At 38.5% G+C, this 27,264-nt stretch overlaps 1 protein-coding gene across 5 annotated transcripts in view; it reads right to left on the reverse strand.

Annotated features, from left to right (window-relative positions):
• The window catches only part of GatB (glutamyl-tRNA(Gln) amidotransferase subunit B, mitochondrial), a 992,144-nt gene that overhangs the window by 90,230 nt on the left and 874,650 nt on the right, over positions 1-27,264 (reverse strand). For all 5 annotated transcript variants that reach the window (XM_067108081.1, XM_067108084.1, XM_067108085.1 and 2 more), the window contains one exon: positions 24,325-24,451. In XM_067108081.1, the coding sequence (XP_066964182.1) occupies positions 24,325-24,451 (127 nt within the window). The remainder of the gene's footprint in view (positions 1-24,324; positions 24,452-27,264) is intronic.

Here is a 27,264-nt window from a genome sequence, read left to right on the forward strand (position 1 = left end):
CTGTCAGCCAGGTACATTTCAGGCAAGAGGAATGTATTGGCAGACAAGCTCAGCCACCAGAATCAAGTGATAGGGACAGAATGATCCCTGCACTCATACATTACGGAGAGGTTGTTTGAGCTGTGGGGGCTTCCAGCCATCGATCTGTTCGCCACCTGGAACAACAGAAAACTGCAAGTCTTCTGCTCCACCATGCCAGACCCATGGGCCGCTGCAGAGGACGTATTCCAACAACCATAGGACAACCTTGACATCCACGCCTTCCCTCCGTTTTGTCTGATTTGCAAGGTAATCAACAGGGTGTTGGATCACCCCGAATCTCAGGATTATTCTGGTGGCTCCCAAATGGCCACAAGCCATTTGGTATCCCGACCTGCTAGCTCTGCTGTCCAAGGCACCAAGAGAGATTCCCCCCTGGCACAACCTTCTATGTCAACCGCACATATAGCATTACCATCAGGCGGTGCAATCCCTGTGTCTTCATGGCTGGAGACTATCCAGCATCTCTTGCAAACAAGAGGCTTTTCTCGCCGCACAGCAACAGAGATGTCTGGATAACTCAGACAGTTCTCTGCAGCGGTATGCCGGGGGAACTGGGTTGTCTTCTGCGGTTGGTGTCATAGACGGGTCTCTTTCCGGTCAGAGCCACTGTTCAGCAGGTCGTGGACTTCCTTGTCTTCCTTTGCCGAGAAAAACTTCTCTCTGTTTCAGCTGTAAAAGGCTATAGGGCCACACTCAGTCTAGTCTTGCGCCTGAGGGGAGTAGACATAGACCCCCTGAGTGGGACATGGCTCTCATTTTGAGGAGCCTGACTCATGCACCATACGAGCCTTTACAAGAGTCATCAGACAGGGATCTGACCCTCAAGACAATCTTCCTGCTTGCTTTGGCATTGGTGAAGAGAGTAGGCGAAGTTCATGGACTTTCCTTTGATACTAAACAGTAGAGGGGATGGGGATCAGTTACCCTCGACTTTGTCCCGGATTTTGTAGCAAAAACTCAGAACCTGTCAGTCCCTGACGCTAGGTTCGAGTCCTTCACGTCCCCTCCCTAAAGGACTTTGTTGATAATGGTCCAGACAAGATGCTAATATGTCCTGTTAGAGTGTTGTGGTGCTATCTTAAGAGGACTCAACATCTCCGGCCTGAGTGTCGACGACTCTTCGTTAGTGCTGGTTCATCCAAGAAAGAAGTGTCCAAGAACATGATTTCTTTCTGGCTTCGTGAGACGATCAGAAGATCATAAGTCACAGCTGGAGATGACGACACCCGTACATTCCGCCCGAAAGCTCACAAAGTCAGGGGCACTGGTCTATCCCTCGCATTCCAGAAAAATCTGCCGGTTCCTCAGGTACTGAAGGCGTGGTTATGGTCATGACAGACCATGTTTACGTCCTTCTACCTTTGGGACATGGCCTACAAGTCCTTGGACACTTTTTCCTTGGGAACTGTGGTGGCTGCTCAACAAGTTGTGGAGCTTACCCAGCTCCTCTAAGAGGATAGGTAGCATTTCGTCTAAGGTGTACGGTTATGGAAGTGAGAGTGAGTGTTTGAGTCATTGGCCTCTCCTCCTCCTCCTTCCTCGCCATCCTTTGATACCTTCGGGCAGAGAGCAGGATTTGAGCCGTCACATGCTTGAACTGGCAGTCAATGCAGGTAAGTTTCCACATCGAGCATCCGTTCTATTTTTCTATCTTTAGATTATAGACACAATCCCGCTCCTTCATCTAGCAAGGGAAGGAAGGAGACCCTGACAATAAGACAAACCCAAGGCTTATATTTGCCTTACTATTCTCTCACTCATTCAAAAAGGCCCAGAAGGCTGACAATTGATCTTGCAGTTCTTACACTCCATTCAATATGCTAGATGCACTGTACTCTTCCTTGCTCTATCGACCAGGAAGAGAAACCCAGGTGCGGCAAACTCCAGTCAGTTCTGAGACTCACTCAGATTCCTCCCACTAATAAGTGAGTCTTCCTTATGTAAAGGACCATAGGTTGGTGTATTGTGTAGGCACAAATGACAAATTTTTAGAGTAATTTGTATTTTTTCCTAACTATACAAACCTGAGGTCCTTTACAGTTTTATGCCCACCTCAAGCCACCCTCAATCTGGTACCTGGGCTGAAAGGCAAATTGGAATGTTTACATCCAGGCAGGCAGGGCTCAAAAGTTTAAGGGCCGTTCCAGCCTTGCTGAAAGTAATTCCTTATGTAAAGGACCTCAGGTTTGTCTAGTCATTTCGATTTAAGTATGGTATGTGTGTTCAGCTGCAACCTGATGCAAATGAGTCTTCCCAAATATATACAATTTTTTTTCATCAGCCTTTGAATTACTGGTTGTAAGATGTATTAGCTCATGAACCTGCTAGCAGCGCCTAAGCGCCGCCCATATAAGTGACGTCATTGTCACGAGCTATCTGTACTTCCGTCTTCTGCTGTGAGTCAGTTGTAATGAAGATACGAAACCATGATGAGTATCATTTCCTGATCCTGCCTAGCATTAGACCCAACATGGCGCAGTGAATGAAGAAATAGGACCTACAGCCATATCCATAGTACAGCATGGCACCACCGCCTAGACGACCCTCGTTTGCATCCCCCAGGGGCAGAATTGCAAGGACAGGAAGTTCAGGAACTGGCGTCAGGATATTGCGGGCTTCAATGCTGCAGGCTCAACACGTGTTACAAACCCAGCAACAGGCCATCCAGAACCTTCAGGCTGAGATAACAGCGTTGTCACTCCGGGGTAGCAATGTCCCCCAACAAGGATCCCTTCGTCAGCAGCTCCAGAAAAGTGCGAGGCTGAGGTGTCCCCTGCAGCCTTCAGGTCTTGGAAACGGTCAATGGAGTGTTGGTTGCAGCTATGCAAGGTGAAGCCTAACGAGGCTGTTCATCACATAAGGCTACATTGTGTCCCGATATTGCAACGTGCACTTGATTCTAGATATACAGACGCGCAGTGGAGTGCCCTCTCTACTGGAGGGGCATTCAATGCAGTTAAACAATTAGTGATAAAAGCTCCTAATCAAGCAGTGCAGTGGCTAGAGTTTTTTGATTTGGCCCAAGAGCCTAGTGAGTCCTTTAATGATTTTTTTATTAAGTGTATGCAAAAGGCTACCAATTGTGCATTCACTTGTCCTAATTGTAATCATGATTTATCTGAATATATGCTATTGCGTAAGCTCATGGTAGGCCTAAATGATAAAGTGCTAAAAAAGCAAGTATTTCAGTCGTGTAATGATATTCGTGATATCGACTCCCTCAGAGTCATGTGCAGTGCGTTTGAGGCCGCCCGTGACGACGCCCTTCGTAATAGGGCATGACCTAGCAGCTTCCCTAGAGCAGCTGCTGCCGAAGTGTGTGAGGAAGAACCGAGGTGGCTGCCGCCCTTAATATATATGACAAGAGTGCCCCTGTGAAAGTACAATCACGCCCCTGTGGTAATTGTGGTATTTCATGCCTCTGGGTATTCCTCATGTTTTCAAGAAACACGACATGTCACAGGTGCGGTAAAACTGGACACCTGAAGAAGTGTTGCAGAGGCGGAGCGCCAAGAAAAATGTCAGTGGTCTGGCAGAGGAGTCGGACATAGTGAGTGCAGTGACTACAGTTGTCGAGCGGCAGAGGCGGCAAGGTTGCGGAATGGGCCGTCCCCACAACCCACTATTCGTGTTGATGTATGCTTTGGCCAACTCAACTGAGTGGTTTGGTGTACAAAATCGGTGCCGACACTGGTGCTCAGGTTTGTGTTCTGGGACCTGCTGTTCTTGGCGGCGTTGAACGTGAAACCGGCTGCGTTGAGGTTGAAGGGAGGGTTCAAAACATCAGTTACAGAGACTTTGCCAACCTACATCCCGTTTTCCCCTACTGAGGAGTATATTACCAGATTGGAAGACTGGTTATTAGCCCATTTTTCAAGCACGACCTTCAACACCGAGAGAGAGCCCCTCCCAGTAATGGAAGGGAAACCCCACCGTATCCACCTATTACCTGATGCAGTTCCTTATGCCTGCCGAAGTCATGAAGATGACCCCTGCCCAAAGTATCCATTCCCACAGACCGTCATGGACCTGTTTCAGCTTGCAGGACACACGTACATGGCACACTGCGACAGGCTTACAGGCTGGCTAGAAATAGCCCACTTCCCTAATGGCACCTCGTCTGCAAAGGTCATGACAAAACTTAGGAATTACTTTACCGGATTGGGGAGCACCTGAACAATTGTCACGGACGTCGGCACCAACCTAGTGAGCGAAGAAATGATGGTCTTCTATAGGAGATGGAGAGTTGACATACGCCTATCATCTGCCCACTACCCGCAGTCAAATGGGAGAGCGACCCATGGTTAAGTCCGCAAAGAGGATAATTAGAACAAGTATCAGTGGGACTGGGAGCCTGATAACGACAAGGTGTCATTGGCCATGCTACAGTACCTGAACACGCCCTTGAGGGGTATAAATAAATCTCTGGCACAACTGGCAACTGGGAGACAGCTGCGATGGTGTTCGACCCGAAAACTCAACTATATGATAGACCGTCACTGGAGAAAATCCATTAGAAAAAAAGAACGTCAAGTAGCAACAAGAAATAAGAAGATAATTGACAGCGGCACCAACAGGAGGCTCACGCCCATACAGCCAGGCACACATGTTAGCGTTCAGAACCAGATGACTAAGGCCTGGGACAGGCTGGGAATTATAGTCGAGCAATGACCTCATAGGCAGTACACAGTAAGATTAGATGGGAGTGGGCGTTCGTCGAAAAGAAACAGACGACACCTCAAGGTCATTGAACTGCCTGCCAGTGAGCCAACAGGAGCCACTCCTACCGAGGACATTTGAAGTGGCTCATAAGCCTAAGTCTTCCCCATCAACGAAAGGCACGGCCCTCAAGGAAGAGAGAGGCCCCTGCCTGATGAACGATTATGTATAATTAACCATGCTTTGATTCTGCATTTTACAAGATGAAAGTTTTTTTTTTTTTTTACTGAATTTAAATGTACCTTGAGTTCATGTTTGCTGATGTGATGATTGTTTCACTTTATATGTTAGTGCCGCTGATGTTGAACTCTCTCTCTTTCACTCTCTCTACTTTTCCATCATCTTAATGTTGCCATTACTCATTATGATTGTGGTTTGCCATGCCTGTCTCGAATGTTTTTCTTTAAAAGTGTTAGTCATTTCGCTTGTCATATTGTCTGTCTTTAGTGTTGCCAATGTGTTGTCAGTGATAAGTCAGAAAATATTACCCTCTTCGTAATATTTTGGGAGGGAGATGTAAGATGTATTAGCTCATGAACCTGCTAGCAGCTCCTAAGCGCCGCCCATATAAGTGACGTCATTGTCACGAGCTATCTGTACTTCCGTCTTCCGCTGTGAGTCAGTTGTAATGAAGATATGAAACCATGATGAGTATCATTTCCTGATCCTGCCTAGCATTAGACCCAACACTGGTTAAAGTAAATATTGCAGTATAAGATTCTGGTAGTGTATGTGGCATCTTTAAACACACTTCTTATTCGCAAAAAATTCGGTAATTCGCAGATTTTTTCATCAAGCAATATTCACTAATTACTGTATTTTCATGTTATTTTCATGACTAAATACAGGCAGCCCCTGGTTATTGGTGGGATCAGTTATCGGCGTGATCAGTAATCAGAGTGATCTGTTTTATGGCGCTTGTCGAATATATTCTTAACTGGGATTTACAGCGTCGTTGTCTGGTTATCGGTGGCTTAAGAGCTGTGAGCCCCTCATAAAATACAAACATAACAAATATGCATCTTTTCCATGGTGCCGTAAGGAGGACTGTGGTGCCCGTAGACTTTGAATTTCAGTTATCAGCAATTTTCGGTTATCGTCAAGTTGCCAGGAACGGAACCCCCACCGATAACCAGGGGCTGGCTGTAAATTTTTTTATGATAAAGTTATTTACTAATTTTTAAATATCAATATTAATGTAAAAACAGCAAATATGTAAATAAAATGTAAAAACCAGTCTTCTCACCTTGTAGAACCCTGCTCAGAAATCATAATAATGTGATACTGAAATATTAAAGTGATACTGAAATTATATTAAAAGGTGGACTTTTTTTTCTCTAGGCCAAGGTTTACCTGTAAGTTCATTGAATTTGGCATTAAAAATTTGTGGAACTACCGTGCAGACCATAATAAAGGATTAGGTAAATGAAATTCCACATTTTTATTAAAGAGTTATTACATATTAGGGTAAAATATCTGGCCGTGACATGGTCTACGGTGCCTTAAGGGGGATTGCAGTGTCCCGTACACTTTGAATTTTAGTTATCAGCAATTTTCGGTTATCATCAAGCCGCCAGGAGCAGAACCCCCACCTATAAACGGGGGGCTAGCTGTACATTTTTTATGATAAAAAATTATTTACTAATTTTTTAAATATTAATATTAATGTAAACACAGCAAAGCATCAATAAAATGTAAAAACCAGTTTTCTCACCTAGTAGAACCCTGCTCAGAAATCATAATAAAGTGATAATGAAATGATATTAAAGTGATACTGAAATTATATTAAAATATTGCTATACAGTGTTCTAGGATGATAGTTTAAGGTATACATGTAAACATAATATCAGTTCACCTTCCATCTCTCTCTTTCTCTGTAATTATTCTTAATATTTCACTCTTTTGATATTTACAACATAAGGCAACCCCCATTCTCTCTCTCTCTCTCTCTCAGTACTGTATATGTCCTTTAATGAAATATGAATTAGTGTATCATTAACATAAAAATATGAAAAACTCCAGGAAGTTCATTGAGCCATCACCGAATGAGCACCTGCATACATATGTAGGTGTTACAATTTTTTTTATTGCTTTGACATAGGCTATTGGCAGAAGGGGTTGGAAGTAGCTAATCACAGAGCTTGTAGCAAACCCCCACCCCCCTCTCTCTCTCTCTCTCCCTCCATGACAACACGCTATGGGCTGGAAGAGTTGGAAATAGCCAATCACAAAGCTTGTAGCTCAGATGCTTTGTGTTTACTAGTCAAAAGGGTGAGTTGTATTTTCTCTCTCTCTCTCACTGAAATAAGAGAGAGAGAGATTTTTATGCATATGTAACATGTTTATTTGTTTTGTATAGTTTATAGATAAATGTGGCATTGCTTTGTCATTCATTTTTTCATATTTTCCATGCTATTTTTGCATTTACATAACTAGGAAAATATAGTAAAATTTAGTAAAATTAGGTAAGATTTTTGCATAATTTTATGGAATTCCCAGTCTTTTTCCAGCAGACAGGCAGAAGAGGGTGTAGCCCTAACTGTCAATCATTTTGACATACTGAGTGAAGGGTATTGGGCAAACAGTCTCTATCTCTCTCTCTCTCTTAATGAAATATGAATTACTGTATCATAAACATAAAAACATGAAAATAAGAAGAAAATGGCTGTGCCTGAATACTGGGGTGACTTGATTAGTTTTCACACACAGCTGTAAGTCATATATTTTTAAAGGAAATGTTGAAAGATGACTTCAAAATGATGTTAGTGTTTTAGGATGATAGTTTTAGGTATATTTGGTGTAGGATGATACTTAAAAGGCATATTTTGTGTTTGAACTATTAAAACAGGCAGTTATAAGCGTTTTTAGAGTGGAGTGTCAAGTATTTGTGGATTTTAGCTATATGCAGGTGGTTGTGGCCCTATCCCCAGCAAATACTGGGAGTGACTGTATGTTTGTGGGTCAATACAGGTGTAGGTGCGTTGCTCGTTCTTCTGAGAGACAGCCCTAAATGACTGCAGACACTTCTGAAATGAGATATATTATTTTGTTAGTAAAACATCACCATCAAAATGGAGTTTGTTTAGAGTCCTCAAGAGCCATTACATTGGCGGCAGCAGTGTGCACCAAGTGTCAATGATAAAGGAAAGGAAAGGAAAGAAGTGGACAATGAGAATTGTTGCCATGTGGATGACTTCCTAAAGGGCACATATTTCTATGAGTGGTGCTGTCTCAACCTTTTAACAAGTTTATATACGTTCTCGCCAGCTACTAGCTTTGATCGAATTTCCTGCCTTCTATGAAATGTGCCACACAACAACAGATGACACTGATGTTCAACTTCCTTCTCAATGAAGCACTACCTCTAAGATGAAGAAATTGTTGGTTTGAAGACAGAAAATGCAAACAGTTTCAACATCTTCAGAGCAGCAAACAATTCCCATGCTTCTGAGGACTAACGTCACAACAACAACCTGAGATGCCTTACTTGTGGACTTCTTACAACAGTCTCCCTTACATGATCAGATAAATAACCGAGTTATTTCAGATATTTAACAGTACACAGGTTGATTCAGCTTCAGCTTAGCACTGATAACATTGCTTTTGTGTTAGTTTCCTTCAGGAGAAGTTCATTCAGTATGTTTTAAGCAATAGATTTTTCTGTATTCTGTGTACACAATTATTTTTTGCTCATTATGTTCTTTTGATTTGATGCTGTTTTATCATTTTTCATATAAGGTTATGGCCAGGATGTGTGTACTCTGACAGATTTCCTGGTAGGAAAAAGAACATGCATAGAAGTCCAAGTTCAGCAAATAAAAGTAATACTGACACAATGGCTTCTGCCAGCAGTGAATTTGTTCACTGTGGTGAACGCACACTATGAAATCATTCTTTTTCAAGGTGTAGTTAATAGTCAATTAACTTAAGGGATAGAAAGTTCGATAAACTTTGTAAAGGCTCATTTATCTTCTAAAAAAATACAGAAACCAGCCATGCAGTTGCTAGAAGCTATCCTTTATAGATTATGCTACAGAGGATATAGGTAGTTTGAAGAGGACTTTTACTTTCGTATCCTTCAAGAAATGGGAAGAGTTTAAAGCTACTATGGGACAAGAATATGGTACGGAATCTGATATGGATGATTTTTTAACTTTACATAGTATTTTGAAGTTGATTAATAAGAAGGCTGTCTTTTTAATATTAATAGAGCAAACTGCTTTAATCACTGATGTGGTGTCTGAGTGGCATGCTAAACAAGTTTAGTGTGCAGATTAATTTTATCGTTGACCGACCTTTCTGACCGACTTTGACGACAATATAATAATATATAATAATATTTAATTTTATATTTTGCTAAAAAAATCGGACGTGACGATAGATGCTAGTGTGTGGCAGCTCATATCGAGAGATGCTCAGCTTTCAGCAGCATTGTGTGTTTGTGTCGTTCGAAAATGGTAAAGATTCATATTTTTGTAATGTATTTTCTATTTCTATTTTTGCAAATAAATGTAATAACAAATTACCGTATTTGATGGCTTATTACGCATGTCTGCATAGGATGCACCCCAATTTCAGCAGGACATTGAGGAAAAAAATAAGGTTTCTAGCCTATGCTCATATGATTTTGGTAAGTAAAAACTGTAGTATTAGGTTATCATATGCATATTGTTTCTTACCAACAGAATCAACAAAAACATTAATAAAGAAGTTATTTACCATATTTATATTTATCAAAATATGTATTATACAATCAGCCATTTACTACGATCGAATGTTTCGTCTGCTGCTGAATTTGAATCTCATAGGTTTACCAATAGAGCAACACATTCATTTGTAAACATCGTTTCTTAAGCCAGAATCAACAAAAACATTAATAAAGATGTTACCTACAGTAATATATGTTATATATATCCATTAAATAAATAAAAAGTATGCGATCAAGGGTAAAATTCAATAAATAAAAATGTTTCTATGTAATGGCTCGAGTCTTGAGCAACTGAACAAAGCCATGTTATTATTCTTAAAGAGAATGCTAGCACGAGTTACAGAAGTATGAACTCAAAAGCCTTGTTATTGTGCCTAAAAAGAATGGTAGCAGGAATTATCAACCACCAATTGATCTTAAAGCCATGTTGTTATGCATTAAAAGAATGTTAGCAACTACCAACTGAATTTAAGCCTTGTTATCCGTAAAGCTCTCGAGATAATCACCAATAGGTGGCATAAGTACTGTTTATATCTATAAATGTGGAATGCGGCGATCCGCTGTAGACGGCGATAATGATATTAACATTTTAATGAAAATATCGATAATAACAACGTAGATATTGATTATAATACTAGCAGTAGTAATTGCGGTGATGGTAAGTGTGATAATGATAAATATAATTATAATAAACTTTGTTTTTAATAGGTTATTAGGATAACACCGAATTTTAACGTGACGTTTCATGTATAATTTCATGGCCAAAATTCCAGCCTACATTTATTACATAAGGGGTTTTTAGGCCATTTTTTTAAAAAAGTGCATCTTACCGTCAAATACGATAATTTAATTCAAACCTATAAATAAACAAAAGTAAATAATACGTCATCGTGAATAGCGATGCAAAATGGCGGATATCTGTGGTTTCTTAAAAGGTTGAAAAATGTAAACAGACCAGACAGATGGTTTGAATGCCTACAATAAATATGTTAAATACATAATAACTTTAAGTAATTAATCAAGGAGTTCAAGCATGATAAACTAATATCTAAAGATTTAAAACTAGGTACTATACATGCACATTTTTTGGATAATATAAAATGTATAGTAGGCTAGCCAAAGGAGATATGATGGATGATCTAGGTACAGAATACATGTAATGTTTTGGTGATCCCAAAGATGCTCTGTGGAACCTAAAAGGTCAAAGTCGTGACTACCAATTCCATTTCTACTGTTGAGATGTGTCACCAATTGCAGCTTGCTCTTATCACTGCTCTTTTGCCAGAGAGGTTAATTCATTACTTTGTTGTAAAGTTTGATAGGAATTCTTGTGAGGTTACAGTTACATATCAGATTAAGAAACACTGTTCTAAGGTTCAGGATTTATACCCACCACTTTATCCAATTCTGAACATACAGTATTAAGAATCATTCTCAAGTACCAATAATATTCAGAAGGCTAAAGTAATTCATTCAAACAATCAAAATATAAAGCATTATACAGTAACTGCATTAGGTTGGGTCATTATAAGAGGGAATGTACAGTTAAATTCTGTTCCTTTCATCATAAGGTGTCACATAGTTTTTATGACTGAAAAATCTAGGCTCCGCATGCAAGCAAGTAAAAATAAAGGTAATCCAATCAGAAATAATCAAGGTAATAATCATAATGATCATTCTAATGCAAGAAGTAATCATCCTAATAATCATAAACATACTAATCATAATAATGATTTTCATAATAAAAGATTTTCCAAGAATGATCCAGGTAAAAAAGTGATCCCAAAATATCCATTGAAGGAAATCACAAGCCAGTGGCGTGCAAGAACAAGGGTCACTTGCAAATGTTCAGAATTTTCTGATTGTAAGGGATAATCAGTAGTTACTTAAGCTTTTCTGATAGTAAGCCTTTCTGTACTATCAAGAAAACTTAGGTGCAGTTCGCTGGTATTGGTAATACATAATTATTAGTTAAAAATAGTGGGTGTAGCCAAGGTACAGTACCAAATACATTTTCACTGATGATTTCATAGTAGTATAAGGGAATCAGATGTTCCCTGTGGAACTCTTGGGTATTGGTCTATGTCATGGAATAATATCATTATATTTCTGGCAAAACATAGTGTCTCAGTTAGAGGGAAATTTTTCAAGTCTTCCCACACTTACAGGATGTTTGATGTCAAGAAGTTAACTCTGGAGAAAGTCACCTATGTTGATTAACTAACAGGTGTTTGATCAGTTTCAGAGATCAATGGAGCAATGAAGGATATCAAGTTTTCCCAAATAACTGTCAGTGTCATCCAAATCATAGAACCTACCATCCATCTGAAGTAATTGTGACAGAAGTTTTGCTGTTAAATGAATCTTTTAATGTACATGGGTTACCTACATCACAAGCGGTATATACTGCTGATAGTAATGATCAATATGTGATAGAAATTTTTAATCATCTGAATAAAGATTTGATTGTGAATAACGATACATCTTGAATGGATGTTGATGTTGAGGTATTTTACCATAGGGTGGTCAAGGGTGCAGAAATGGAACATGTTCAAACAACAGGGTTAGATAAAACCATTTTTAAACCCACAATGGATAAGATAGCCATTTTTAAACCCACAATGGATAAGATAGCCAAAGATAATTGAGGGCAAAAATATTCATGAGAAGTTTACAAACCTCTTACATAAGTATCAAGATGTTTTTAGTACCAACATTAGGAGCTTAGGGAAAACTAATATGAATGAGCATCAAATCCAGTTAAATGACCCTAATAAAATCATTTATGTTCCATCTTACAGGCTACCCATGAAATTTCAAAATGGGATGTCCATGGAGGTAGATAAGACACTTCAAGAAAGTGTGGTTAAGAAATCAACCCCATATAAATTTCCTCTGACTGCAATCCCCAAAAAAGATTGTACAAGGAAAGTTTGTGTGATTATGTACTGATGATAATCTACCGGGGCTAGGGAAATATTCTTCTTTCAGTTCCTTAGATCTGCTTAAGAGGTTTTCACTACATTCCCCCAGAGGAGAGCAGCACAAAGTACACAACATTTAGTACCCTGTGGAGGGATTTTGAATTCTTAAGGATGCCTTTTGGGTTGCTTTGTGCACCTTTAACCTTTACTAGGATGATCAATTCTGTTTTTGGTGATGTGTTAGACAGGTGATATACTTCATGCTTACATGGACAACTTGGTCGTGCTCTCAGACACTTTGGAAGATCATCTCAGGAAATTAGGACTAGCTCTCCAGAGATTAAAACAGTATAATTTGAAAGTTAAACTATAAAAGTGTGAGTTCTTCAAAGATGAAATAATTTATTTAGGCTATGTAATTTCTAAAGATGGGTTGAAAGTTGCACATGATAAGATTTCTGCTATTGCAAACTTTCCAAGCAGTTCTTGGGTATAACTGGGTATTATTGTAGATGTGTATAAAATTATTCAGTAAATGGCTGATTCCCATACATATTTGACAAGGAAAGGTGTAGATTTTAAATGGGGTATTGAACAAAGATGAGCCTTTGAAATGCTTAAGCAGAAATGCTTGTCCCTGCCTGCTTTAATCTTCCCAAATCATTTAAAGCCATTTTTCATTGCTACTGATGTAGGTGGAGTTTTGTTACATTGGGAAAATGACAGGTTAACCCCATTGCTTTTTACTTATGGAAACTTTAATTTGAAGAGTGTAAATTTGCTGTGATTGATAAGGTAGTCTTAGCAACTGAAAATGCCCTATGTAATATCAAATACATAATCTATGGAGAAGTGAATGTTTTGATAGATCATAAGCCGCTCTCTGATTTCTTTGCAGGTTTCAGTTCAGTCCAAAACACACTAGGTAGCACATAATTATTCAAGAGTTTGGTGCAAAGATTAAATACGTTGCCATCTCATGATTTTGATCCATTATGTTTAGATGATGATTTATTGGTGATAAAATCTCCGACTGGTGCCCAAGAGTTTCATGGTTAACTAAAATCACAATCTGAGGATTCTATAATTGAACCTGAGAGGTTTCATTATGTTCTGGTTGGGGAACAAAGGAATAATTCTAACCAAGTCAGAGTAATGATACCTTGCCTGCCAAAGGATACACCCTCTTACAAGAAGTTATGTGGTGAATGTTACTGAATTGGAGTTGATGTTTTAGTATAAATCTTCATTGGAAAACTAGAAACAGTGTGAATGTTGGTGTTAATCAAGTTGTTGTACCAAAGAATTTAATAGCCACTGCGGTGAAATGGTTACATATGAATAAGATCAATGTTCACCAAGGTTTGGCTGTTATGTATGAGAAGGCGAGAAATATGTTTTACTGGTCTGTCAGAGCTCCATGGTGATCAAACTAATATCAAAGAATTCTCTTTTAGTTGGTCTCGTGGCCAGGTTTGTGTCGTAATGATAAACACTATGACATGTGATGGAGTATGTACTGGACTCAAAGATAAGAGGGCTCTTTCCCTTATCTTACAGCGAAACTGTGCCTCGGTTCTTTCCTTCACTAAACCTGCTAGAAGAGGAAGTGATTATCGTGCATGTGTAGTCCGCCATATTGTCAACAAACAAACTGGCAAGAGACCAAGGAAGTCATTACTTTCTGTTGGTCAACGCAGGATGATCCCTCACACAAATCCCATGCTTTTTCATCAGGGAGGTGGGTGGGTTTTGAGGACTCAACAGTGACCACAAAAAATAGATTTTCCTATGTCAAAACCTGTATTTGATAGTGAAGTTGCTTGTTTCGTCCTAAAAGAGCTTTAAAAAGAAATTGACAAGTGACGAAATGGCTTAAGCTCTCAAATTTTAATTCCAACAACCTAAAGAAAAAACTTTCTGGTCCCAGGTCAAGCACCATTCTTTGTCCCAAATACCCCTCAGGTTTTGATAACAAAGAACAAGAAACTAAACACGAACTTATTCTTTAGGATATAGTTCTACAGTGACTTAACTAAGCATGATGGGTTTGGTTGCAGTGTTGTCACACCTTCCCCAAGCGATAGTTAGCATACCCACCCGTCAGGACGACCCCTGGTTTTCCGCTGCAGCACCTGCGGGGTCAGGACTAACCATACCACCTACTGATACACAGTGTAGTTGAATTTATTCGAGCTCGTGGCAACAATATTTTAAGAATACTGTCTCTGATGACCACCCTGTACATTCGGAGACCTCTTCGAAAGAGACGTTTCTGAAGAAAGCCAACAACATACAGTACTCTCCCAATATTGTGTGACCTAGGAAAGGAGTGTGGATTTGCCTTTTTAATGAGGGACACTAAAATTATTCTCAGCCCTTGTAGAGAGAGTGGTTTGTTTGCGCTAGGGTGTAGGAAAATCGGACCCTCTGGGATGTTTGCCGTGACCTCTAGGTAAACCTTAACTTGTCTGCTAAATTGAGTTTTCTTATAAAAACTGGTTTCCTTCTTGAAGGATTCTCATTCTTGGCCAGGAATGATGGGCCAGAGGGCAATAATAACTGATGGTTAGCTGTTTACAAGATGTATCGCCCCCGTCTAAGAGAGCCCAGTTCACTAATATGAGCTCCTGATGCTAAAGCAATCAAGAGGATTACCTTTTGCAGCATGTGAATTGTGGATGTATTGGGTCCCCTGAATTGAGGGGTTAACAGAAGTCTAAGCACCTTATTTAAGGACCAAGTAATTGGGAGCCTTTTGGGAGCAGGTCTTTGTAGAGCAAAAGACCGGAGAAGGGAAGTGACAATTGCTATACTAAAGTCAATACCGAATCCATAAAGCACAGGCTCCATTAATGCTGCCTTGTATGCCATGACTGTTGTAACCGGAAGGCGTTTGTCTTTGAAAATGTATAGGAGAAAATTTAAAAGCGTTTCCATAGAGATCTCAACTGGGCTCTCAGCGTGGATATAACCTAACCATATCTTCCATACAGACTGGTATTGTTGGACAGCTAATGTCTGTAGTTTTTGTACAAGGTACCTAGCAATGTTGTGTGAGTAATATACACAGAGGACAATATTTAAAAAATCCACACATCAAGGTCTCGGCTCAGGAAGGAAGATGCATAGACGACTTTTCCTCCTACTGTCTGGGATAGAATAGCGCACAGTACGCCTGTTGTCGGAGTAATAGGAACCAATGCCTGTTTGGCCAATTTGGGACTATTAAGTAAGCTGTTCCTTTGAAGGTTAGAAGTTTGCTCAAAACCTTCGAAATCTGGGACAATGGAGGAAAAAGGTAGATTGTCTTCCATTTGTTAAAATCTTGTAGGAAAGCATCTCTTGCTGTTGCTTGACTGTCCAAGTTTGGAGAAACATACACTGGAAGTTTGTGATTCTCGTATGTGGGAAACAGGTCCACTGCCAGTTGTGGAAGCATGTTGGAAATTGTTTGAAATGAGTGGTTGTACAACATCCACTCTGTTGAGGATGTCGTTTTCCTTGATAGAGAGTCTACTATTGCATTGAGACCCCGTGAGGTGAAATACAGACAAGTGCCACTTCCTTGCTTGCGCCATCCAAAGGATGGCTAGCATTACCATACTGAGAAGAGGTGAACATGATCCCGATCTCTTGATGCAGGACACTGCAGTTGTGTTATCTAAAACCAACAAAATGTGTGTCTCTTTTGGAGGTTTGAGTTTTTTGAGAGACAAAAAGACAGCCATCAGCTCCAGGAAGTTGATATGACAATTCCTCAGAGTAGCTAACCCGCTCCCTGCCACCTGATAATCCTCCCAATGTCATCCCCAACCTGTCAACGAGGCATCTGTATTTAATGTCACTTGTACAGACGGAGGAGTCAGGGTGACCTGTTTCGCCAGACTCCTTCCAGGTCCAAGGCAGAAGTATCTCCTCAACTTTTTGATTCTTTTGAGGAGGTCGGTCTCGCATCTTTTTTCTTGCATGTGATAGCCAAAATTTGTTCTCATTTTTTAGTTGCAATTTGAGTACTGGATCTATTACTGATGCGAACTGTAACAGGCCCATCGTATGTTCTAATTACCGTCTGGAAACTCTGGACTGTGCAAGGAACATTTTGAGGTCTTTCCTTATTCTGTTTTGAGTATTGATGGGGAGAGACAACTGGCCTGCTGGGCGTGAGGTGGGATTTTTTACAATTTATTAGAAAACCTTTCGACTGGAGTCTGTTGACCACTGCTCTTAGATTTCTCAAAGGCTTTTCTTGTGGGTCCCCAGATTAACCAATCGTCTAGGTAGGCAATTAGTTGTATCCTTTCTTGTCTGAATTCTCGAACATCTACCATTGCTAATTCTGTAAAAATTCTTGGGGCAATGTTTAGCCCAAAGGGCATGACTTTGAACCTGAACATATCCTTCCCTATCCAGAACCCTATGAAGGGGTGGAAGGGAATGGCGATAGGTACGTGCCAGTATGCGTATTTCAGATCTATGGAAGCTGTCCAGGTCCCTTGTGGAATGACTGAATGTACTTGGGCAACAGTAGTCATTCGAAAATTTTGGCAAACAACGTGCTTGTTCAATGTTGATAGGTCGAGGATCACTCTTCACTCGGAGGAATCCTTTTTGGGGATATTGATGAGACATGTTTGATGTGAATATACATGTTTCTCTATGGCTCCGTTTAACAGGGCCTGCTGCACATAATCTTCTCAAGAGGGATCTGGTTTCTGGAGGAACCCCTTTAAAGGAGTGGGGGATAAGACCATTTCCACCCCAACCCATTGAAAATGATGCTGCACCCCTAAGGGGGGGGGGAAGACTTCCATTGCCTGTGATGTCGTTGAAGCCGACCCCCGACCATACAATTACTATTGGGATCCACCTCTTCCTCTGCCTTTGCCCTTGATAGGCATTCCAGGCATTGCTTTTCCTTTTCCCCTGTAGGAGTGTCTTTTGGACCCTGTGAAAAGGACATCCTTGCTGTTGTTGTCGTCCCTTTGTAGGGAGTTGTCCCTTCTGACCACCTATCTGTTTTTGAGGAAAACTTTTGGTCATAACGAGCCTTTTTTGCTTTGGGTTATGGAAGTTTCGAGTTTTTTGTTTCCCGAATTCCCCTTTTCCCAAGAAAGCATACACCGTACACTTCTGCTAGTGGGCTTCCTTATTAAGTTGAGCCACAACAGACTCCTCAAACAGGTCCTCACAGAAGGGGTTAGATTGTAATAATGAAGTCACATGGGGGAGTGACTTGTTGGGGACCCCCAATGTTTCCTTTCACTCTTTTAAGCGCCATTCTAGAAAGTCATAGTGCTTCCCATATGATACTCATAAAATTTTTGGCAGCAACAGCAAAAATTGTTCTGGAATCTTTTGGAAGCCTTTTGGTGGTCACTTCCAGCAAGGTGGTAGTGGTTATAATGAGGCAGATCCTAGCATGAAATTCTGCCGAGGTTGTCCCCTCTGAGATTCTTCTCATAGGGGTCTCAAACTGTTGAGTAGCTATATCTAGATGGAGCTTTTTCCTTTCAAAAGGGAGTTGAAGCATTGCCCATTCCTTGGTAGAATTATTTGAGACTGGGATGACTGTGGAAAATGGCTTTAATTCTGCCACTGCCTCTCGTTTTCTGGTCACTGCAAAATTCTGAAAATCTGCCTTCACATGATTAGTTATTTTATGAGTGAAATGACAGAAAGTTAGGACTACTTGGCAGGGAAATGGCAGTAGAGGTCCATTTTCCACTGAACTGGTAAAGGGTGTCTTCTATAGCTTTTAATGCTATAGACACAGGTAGGAGAACCATTTCTTTCAGTGGTTTCTCAATGTCTGCCCAAGGTGGTACCAGGCACTGTTCTGTACTAGGGATTGCTGCCCTGCCTCTAATTTCTACATGTACTGCTTCAATCATGGTTTCTCTCTCATTAATTAGATACTCACCATCGGGAGGAAAAATGCACATTGAGGCATCACGTCAAAGATTATCAATCATCAGGGGTGAATATTGGAGCCCCTATTATCTTTTCATCTGAAGTTTTGTAGTCTGAGCTGGCCATTTTGTTGTTTTCAGTTGGAATTCTAACATCAAACCTTGTTTGGGCAGAATTTTCATCCAAAATCACTTTTTGGTTACAGGATGAAGTACTCTTACACACTGAGGTGTACAGGACTGACCTAATTTTCTTTCCCAAATTATGTATCATGTCCCTTATACTATATTGCCGTTCTGTGTCAAGCACATCTTTGATGTTACTTATAATTTCCTTAAGGAATTGATCAAATGTCACTGACTGAGCTTCAACAACTGAAACGTAACTACCTGTTAACCAAGGGGCAGAGGTCCTGGGTGAATTAATGTACCTCTACGAAAATGTAGTGATTTCAGTATCCCTTTTGGGGGAAAGATTCTCTTCAGCGTCTGATAGCTGCGTGGGGGACAGATTTCCTTCTGGAAAGTTTCTCCCATGTATAGCTGAAATTTGTGTCCCTGATCCCTGCAGGATCAGCATGGTCATTTCAGTAGCAATGTCCAATTCTTGTCCATTAAAAAATTCCTCCACTTCCTCAGCAGAGTTAACCTGGGAGGTACTAGGGACTGATGTTTCTGGGTTTTGGCCCAAACACAAATCTTGTTCTGAAAAAGGGTTAAATATCTGCTGCCGTAGTTCTACCGGAAAGATATAATCTCCTCCTTCATCGCCCCTACTGAACCCTAGGACCCATTGAGACAGCTTAAAACAAGCTATTTCATCCTTAAAACTTGCTGCCAGGAGCATACTACAAATTTTGCACATATATGTTGAACAACCAAATTTTCCTTGTTTTTTTTAGAGGGACTATGCTCATGGTAGGCGGTATGGGCCGTACCCACTGGTAAAAAGTGAACCGAGCAATCTGCTGTGGAACACTTAACCTGAGGATCCCACATAATGGCGCCATGTAATGATATAAAACAAATTTTTATTACGAACTAGTTAGTAGTAATTGTCTTTAATCCATATACAGAAAGTATATTTAATATTACAGGCTAACTTAGTTACAAGCGTGTAGCTGTAATATATTTTATTTACTAAATTGTTATATGTGCTGAATATCTACATTAGCTTGAGCACACTAAGATTTAGGTTAATTTTGACACCAGTATATAGCTGTATTACTATACACTGTTAGTCCTTTGGCAAGGGCTATGTGCAATTTAATTTTTGAATGTCATGCCATTCAGGTTAATTGCTATAAACTAATTTGTTTATTTAGCCTGGCTACTGTCTTATATGGATTATGTTAATGCTTCTTGCATAATTTACCTTTAGACTGAGAATTGATTATTACTTAAATGGTTCTCACTTAGCATATTCTAGGCCACTGCCTAGTCTAGGCTTATTTAAATCATACTTAAGGTTATAAACTATACAGGAAAAAACCCTCTTATAAACTAGTTTACAGTTTTATCTGGCCGAGATTACACTTTTATCTGATATTTGGCCACTGCTTTATTCAATCTAAACTACTGTTTAGGCTAATAATAGGATATTCCCTAAGGGGATTTCTATTTAATCTAGTTAGGCTACTGACTGGTCTAGGTTTATATCACCTTTAAGGATAAAGGCTACATAAGACCCCACTAATACATAGTCTTATGAATAGGCTATTGAACCGTAAAACTAAGCTACATTTAATCTAGCCTAGGTTACTACTTACACCTAATTCTAGGCTATTTGGTCTAAACCACTGCTTAGACCAATAATTGGATATTCCTTATAATGTTCTCACTTAACCTAGTATAGGGTATTGCCTAATCCAGATTATTTAGATCACCCTTACTTGTATAGGCTATATAAAAGAGAAACTCATTAATATGTAGCCTTACAGCTAAGCTACTATTTGCCCAGCCCTGGTTATTGTTTTATTTAATACCAGACTACTTTGTCTCAGATACTACTTAGGTCAATAATAAGAATTTTTTTAAATGTTCTCACTTACCTGGTATAGGGTATTGCCGATATAAAACAGAGATTCACTAGTATATAACCTTATAGCTAGACTACCAATTCATTTAGCCCAGATTATTATTTATATCTAATCCCAGGCTACCTGGTGTAAGGTACTACTTAGGCCATGATAGGATCTTTCTTAAAGGGTTCTTACTGACTCTGATCTAGGCTACTGCCATTAATTCACACTTAAAGTATTTACCTTAATATGTAGCCTTAACGCTAAGCTACTATTTCATCTCGTCAGGATTAATGTTTCATCTAGTCCCAGGCTACTTGGTCTAAGCTAACACTTAATCCAATAATGGGATGTTTCATAAAGGGTTATCACTTAACCTAATATAAGGTACTGCCTAATCTGGATTATTTAAATCGCACTTAATTGTATGGAGTTTATAAAAAAAGAAAAATTTTACCTATATGTAGCCTTATAGCTAGGCTACTGTTTTATCTTGCTCAGATTATTGCTATTATCTAATCCTAGGGTCCTTGGTAATTCATGTTAATACCTAATCCAGGTTATTTGGTTCACACTTAAGGATATGTAATCACAGGTTATAAGCTACAGACAACATCCACTATTTATCCAGTCTAAATTATTCTCAATCTGATCAGGGCTATTGCATAGTTTATTATAGGCATGGTGGAATCTGAAAGGATTTTCTATATTGATGATAAATTGTGGAACATTTCTTTTAGTTACAACATTGACAAATTTTTACAACAAATTGCACTTTTCACAACTAACAATTTGTGATTACAACTTAATGCTGGCCATGTGTTAGCAAGAAAAGCCATGTTTTTGGCTTTCACAAAAATTAACTACCAATTTCAAAGTTTAAAACTTAAACTGGGACTTAAAACTATACACTCCACAAGAATAGAGGATATGATAAAAACCAAAACTAACGAGGCACTTATCCCGTTCTGCAGCAGCCTTTTGATGAGGTGCATATTCATCTCTTAACTAATTTCAATGAAACAAATTTTTACAACAAATTGCACTTTTCACAACTAACAATTTGTGATTACAACTTAATGCTGGCCATGTGTTAGCAAGAAAAGCCATGTTTTCAGCTTTCACACAAATTAACTACCAATTTCAAAGTTTAAAACTTAAACTGGGACTTAAAACTATACACTCCACAAGAATAGAGGATACGATAAAAACCAAATCTAACGAGGAACTAATCCCATTCTGCAGCAGCCTTTTGATGAGGTGCATATTCATCTCTTAACTAATTTCAATGAAACAATGAGAGGTAATAAACAAGATTTGTAGAGAATTTAATAGCTTTTTGAGACCATTTTGCACATACATATTTGGATATCAAGAAGGTTAATATTTTGGATTACCATCCAGATCCAATGGGCTCACGGAGAGAGTTAACCATAAGATATACTGTACTCAGTTACAACGGGAGGTATGGATCCTAATTGGGATTTGGTGGTCAACTTATCAGTAAAAATGTCTATTTTTGAAGCCATTTACAATGTTAAAATGAGATTCTCCATTTGATGTATCGAATTCTACTGAGTTGATGCCTGATTGTTGAGAAATGCTGTTGAAACCAGTAAGTCATGTCTGATTTGTTGCTTAAACGTCTGTCTGATGCTAATGTTATGAAAACTGATCATGATAAAAATGCAAATAAATTTAAGCCAAAAGAAATTGGGTTTAAGATGTATGTGAATTAATGCAAGGAATGGAATTAATTACAAGCTAGCTCCTATTTTTGCAGGTCCTTTCCAAGTACAGCATTAGAATTATTAATAGCAAAAAGTCAGTCTGGTCCAAATAATAACAGGACAGTGATGTCTCACAGCTGCAGGCTTAGTTATCAGTAGTGAAAGACATATAAAACCAAATTTCATTAACTGGTTTAATGTGACTGTTTATATGCATTACATTATTTAAAAGATTTATTGATCATGATTTGCCATTTGTTATTTGCATGCATGTAAGAATATTTTTACAAGATAATTTTTACTTAAAAGTTCCATAATAAAAGGGATATTGCTTGTTATCAGGTCATGGTAGTGTTTCACAACGTTGCCATTCCTTGGTAAAGTTCCATTACTCTGGTCGGTAAAGTTCCATTACTCTGGTACTGGGTGCGATTATTGAAAAAAGAATACAGACCACATCTTCTACTCAAAAAATTTCGTCATGGAAGTGATATTAACACCTTTCCTGACTGAAGACAATGTCTTGGGGTTACACGATAACTTAGGGAATCTCCAGACAATATTAAATACTTTCAAAGGTAAACACTCGGCCGGTAATAAAACTAGAATAGTTACGCCTCTCGACGACATGGCAAGAACTATGTTCTACAATGTACTTGATAAGTTAGATGACACTAGACTGAAAGTAGACAGGAGAAATTCTTTGTTGTTTGCAGCTCTTTGTGGTTTAGGTTTAGTTAGTTCTTTGCTAATATGGTTAAGATTAAGATTAAGGCTCCTGAAGCAGAAATGGATAAACTTAAACATGAACAGTCTTTAATTCTATCTCAGTTGATTTCTATTCCATTTCAAACACCTAATTCATTTGAACCCTATGTTATACATCCTTTTCCTACTAAGTCTCATGGTTCAGCAACTACTAAGGTATCTAATTATACTCGCACAGGATTAACTTTACTCTCCAAGTCTGACCAGGTTTATACTGTTGTCTGTGACGACTATAAAAATTACTTAAAATGTGTGCCGACCATGAATTTTAAAGTTTGCTCAATAAATGTGGGCTACAATTTAATATAACTTAGATTTTAGGAATGAAATGGAATATAAAATATAGGCCAAGGGCCATGTGCAGGGACCTATGAGGCCATTCAGTGCTGAAAGGCAAACTGAGAGTAAAAAGGCTTTCAAGGTGTAACAGGGGGAAACTTTGCAGTTGCAATATGAAACAATCGTTAGAAAAGGGTGGAAAGTAAGATGACAGAGAGATAATAGAATGGGGGTACAGTAAAAGAAGTGAAAGGGGTTGCAGCTAGGGGCTGAAGGAATGCTGCAAAGAACTTCAAGTAATGCCTACAGTGCACAGCAGGAGGTGCACCGATGCACTGACAGCCCTACTCCCTAAGGGGGCTTAGATTTTAGGTACCGAACTTCAATTGGTACTCAAATTGGTTATAATGAATAACCACTTTTCTTTTTTTAGGTGGGGTATATTGAAATTACATTCTCTCAAAAGTAACCCTATATCTCATTTCATGTTCTCTCTCCTTTGTATATTATAGGTATTTTTACTGTTAGGCTGTCTGCTATAACCCTTATTTTTTTATATGATTAGGGGAAGCTGTCATTCATTGTTCAATCGAAGGGTTTTCACTATAGTGAAATTGTATTTCCTTCCTAATAAGGAAAATAAATAATCTGTTTACGGAAAGCAGATGTCTTTATGTCCTTTGAGGTAATAATATGGCTAGCATAAACAAGATCACACACTTCTTCAAGTAGCATTATGATGCTTATATAGTAACTGATTCCCTCATAAGGAAATAGTGTTTGTGTTTTCCCTCCTTTAAACTTGCTCCCGCCTTTTGAGTCTCTAAACTACAAAAGAGATTAGCAATATAGTTGAAGTAAATGAGGTGGAGGCGACAAAGGGAACTAAAAAAAAAAAAAAAGAACCGGCATTTGCCTTCCTCCCTCTCCACGGTGAAGAAGTATTTAGTGTAAAGTGAAAAGAGCAAAATTTTTATGAATGGACAGAGGACCTCCAAGTCCATCTGTCTGACAAGGTAAGGGGCCAGTTTTTATTTATTGAAATTCAATTGTCCAGTTTTTGACAAAATTTGGTTCAAACACAACACTATTTACAGTGAGATGAACTCCTAATCCTGCAATGCAAGTTCAATCAATTCTTTACATCAGTAATATAAAAAAAAATTTCTATACAATTCTGCTATGAAACATTTTAGTAAACAAAAAACACTCTCATCTTACCTCTGATGGAGTTCTTTTATCTCCAGAAGAGCAAATCAATTCCATAATCTTAAGAGCAACAGCGTGCAGTATCTGACCACTTTCCAATAAATGCACAATCTCAGCAAAAGCTGATGGTGATAAAATGCTGAAATAAATAAAAAATAAAATACATTCATACTCAACTCATAGCACAACAACTCTAACTATTAATGAGATCCATGAAATGGATGACATTCATAGTTAGACAACAATGCATTTCATTTCGTGGATGTCATTTCAATGAAGAAAGTTCTATACTTTAGGAGGGAATGGGATGACTAATTGCTACTAATGGTTGACACATATTCACACTGTATATAAATTTCCCATTCCATGTAATGTTTAACATGCACAAGTATACTTCTGAAAGAGTAAGTGCAACCTTCGATCATACATGCTTTTCTTGGCATAAAAAAATATAAATCTGTTCATTATAATGATATATAAAATGTTTTGGCGTATGAAAAACCTATTTTTGCTAGTTGCTGTTGAGTCCTCAAGGAGTTACCTTCCATGGGTCTATCAGAGCTCCATGGTGACCAAACTAATATCAAAGATTTCTCTTTTAGTCAGTCTCTTGGCCAAGTATTGTGTCATAATGATAAACACCATAACATGTGATGGAGTATGTAATGGACTTAAAGATAAGAGTGCTCTTTCCCTTATATTACAGCATAGCTGTATCCAAGTTATTTCCTTTGTCAAACCTGCTAGAAGAGGAAGTGATTATAGCACATGCACAGTCGGCCATATTGTCGACAAACAGACTAGCAAGAGACCATGGAAGCCACTACTTTCTGTTGGTCAATACAGGATGATCCCTCACCCAAATCCCATGCCTTTTTGTCAGGGAGGTGGGTAGGTTTTGAAGACTCAACAGCGACTACCAAAAATAGGTTTTGACATAGGAAAAACCTGTTTTTTTCATAGCGTAGTCGTATGTTTCATCCTCAAGGAGCTTTAAAAGGAAATTGATAGGTGATGAAATGGTTTAAGCTTTCAAATTTTAAACCAAACAACCCAAAGAAGAAACATTTCTGGTCACAGGTCAAGCCACAAATTTCAAGCACCATTCTTTATTCCAAATACCCCTTAGGTTTTGGTAACAAAGAACAAGAAACTAGACATGAACTTATGATTTAGGATATTGTTCGACAGTGACTTAGCTAAGCATGCTGGGTTTGGCTGCAGTATTGTCACACCTTTCCCCAGCGATAGTTAGCATACCTACCAGTCAGGAAGACCCCTGGTTTTCTGCTGTAGTGCCTATGGGGTTAAGACTAACCATACCACATACTGATACACAGTGTAGTCAAATTTGTTCAAGCTCGTGGCAATAATGTTTTAAGAATACTGTCTCTGACAACCACCCTGCACATTTAGAGACTTCTTCAAAAGAGACATTTCTGAAGAAGGCCAATGATGTACTTACTTTCCTATTGTCATGTGACCTAGGAAAGGAGTGTGGATTTGCCTTTGTAACCCTTTCCGGTCCGGATGGGCCAAACCTATTGTTTACGCTCAGTTCTTTGTCATTTACTCCCTGGTAAACAGTTGAAGAGTTAGACGCATTGAAAGCTTCCACAACATGCTTTCTATTTTTACCCGTGTATTTTTTATTATCACCAAAGTGATACCACTGGAAAGCTGAAAGTTTATTCTAGCATATATTAAAAGTTCTTAGAAATAAGATAACAACTACCACCGTTTTAGATATGATGAAATAGGAGCAAAAATAATGTTTAGCATTTCTTATTCTCGTCCTTTGCCTTCAAAGGTCAAAAAATATATTTTCTGGTTAATAAAACATAATAAATTTTACGTAAGTAGATAGAACATTCCTTACTTACAGTGATAGTAAATATTTCAGTCGAAATAAGTTACTATTTTATGAATGACAAGGCAATTAACAGAAACAACCATCAATCCCTTGTGGGCGTTTAGTTTACAGCCGGCATTGGCAGCACTAATGGCTAGGTTCGTCATCGTCTCACATGGAATAAGTAAAATTTTTTAAATTTATTGTTGAGTGTCTTTAAAAATAAAACACACAAAGATATAATTGGGTCTCATGTGCAAACACTGCGTGCATGTGCGTGTTTGCACATGAGAGATAATTACATCTTTGTGTGTTTCATTTTAAGACACTCAACAAATAAATTTAAAAATTTTACTTATTCCATATTGTGGACAACCCAGCTAATTAGTGCTGCCAATGCGACAATAAACAAGGGATTGATGGTTGTTTCTGTAATTGCCTTGTCATTCATAAAATAGTAACTTATTTCGACACAATATTTACTATCACTATAAGAAAGGAATGTTCTATCTACTTACGTAAAAATTTATTATGTTTATTAACAGAAAAATATTTTTGACCTTTGAAAGCAGAGTGAAGAATAAGAAATGCTAAATTATTTTTGCTTCTATTCATCATATCTAAAATGGTATTGGTAATCTTATTTCTAAGAACTTTTAATATATGCTAGAATAAACTTTCAGCTCTATTATATATATATATATATATATATATATATATATATATATATATATATATATATATATATATATATATATATAAACTAAATGAAATAAAAATGAAAATTACTATCAACCATCACAAGTACAATTCACTTCCCTTACAATAAAAATTCATTTCCATGCTCCAGAAAAAAGCACAGGCTTTGGTTTCTTTCCTACTTTGTTTTTAACAGCAACTGTCTGTTTACCAAGCCAAAGCTTATTATTGGTGCATTATTTATGTTTGAACTTTTACAACTGTAGTTTGCTCTTTGGGTAACTATCACTGCTTCAGTAATAAATGATGTTACTACCAATAGCCCAGTTAGAAAAGACAAACTGCAGTTTATCACAGATGCGGCAGTAAACAAAAGCTGGCGAACGGGAAGTCAAGCATCT

Source organism: Macrobrachium rosenbergii, chromosome 8 (genome assembly GCF_040412425.1).
Source record: "Macrobrachium rosenbergii isolate ZJJX-2024 chromosome 8, ASM4041242v1, whole genome shotgun sequence".
NCBI lineage: Eukaryota > Metazoa > Arthropoda > Malacostraca > Decapoda > Palaemonidae > Macrobrachium > Macrobrachium rosenbergii.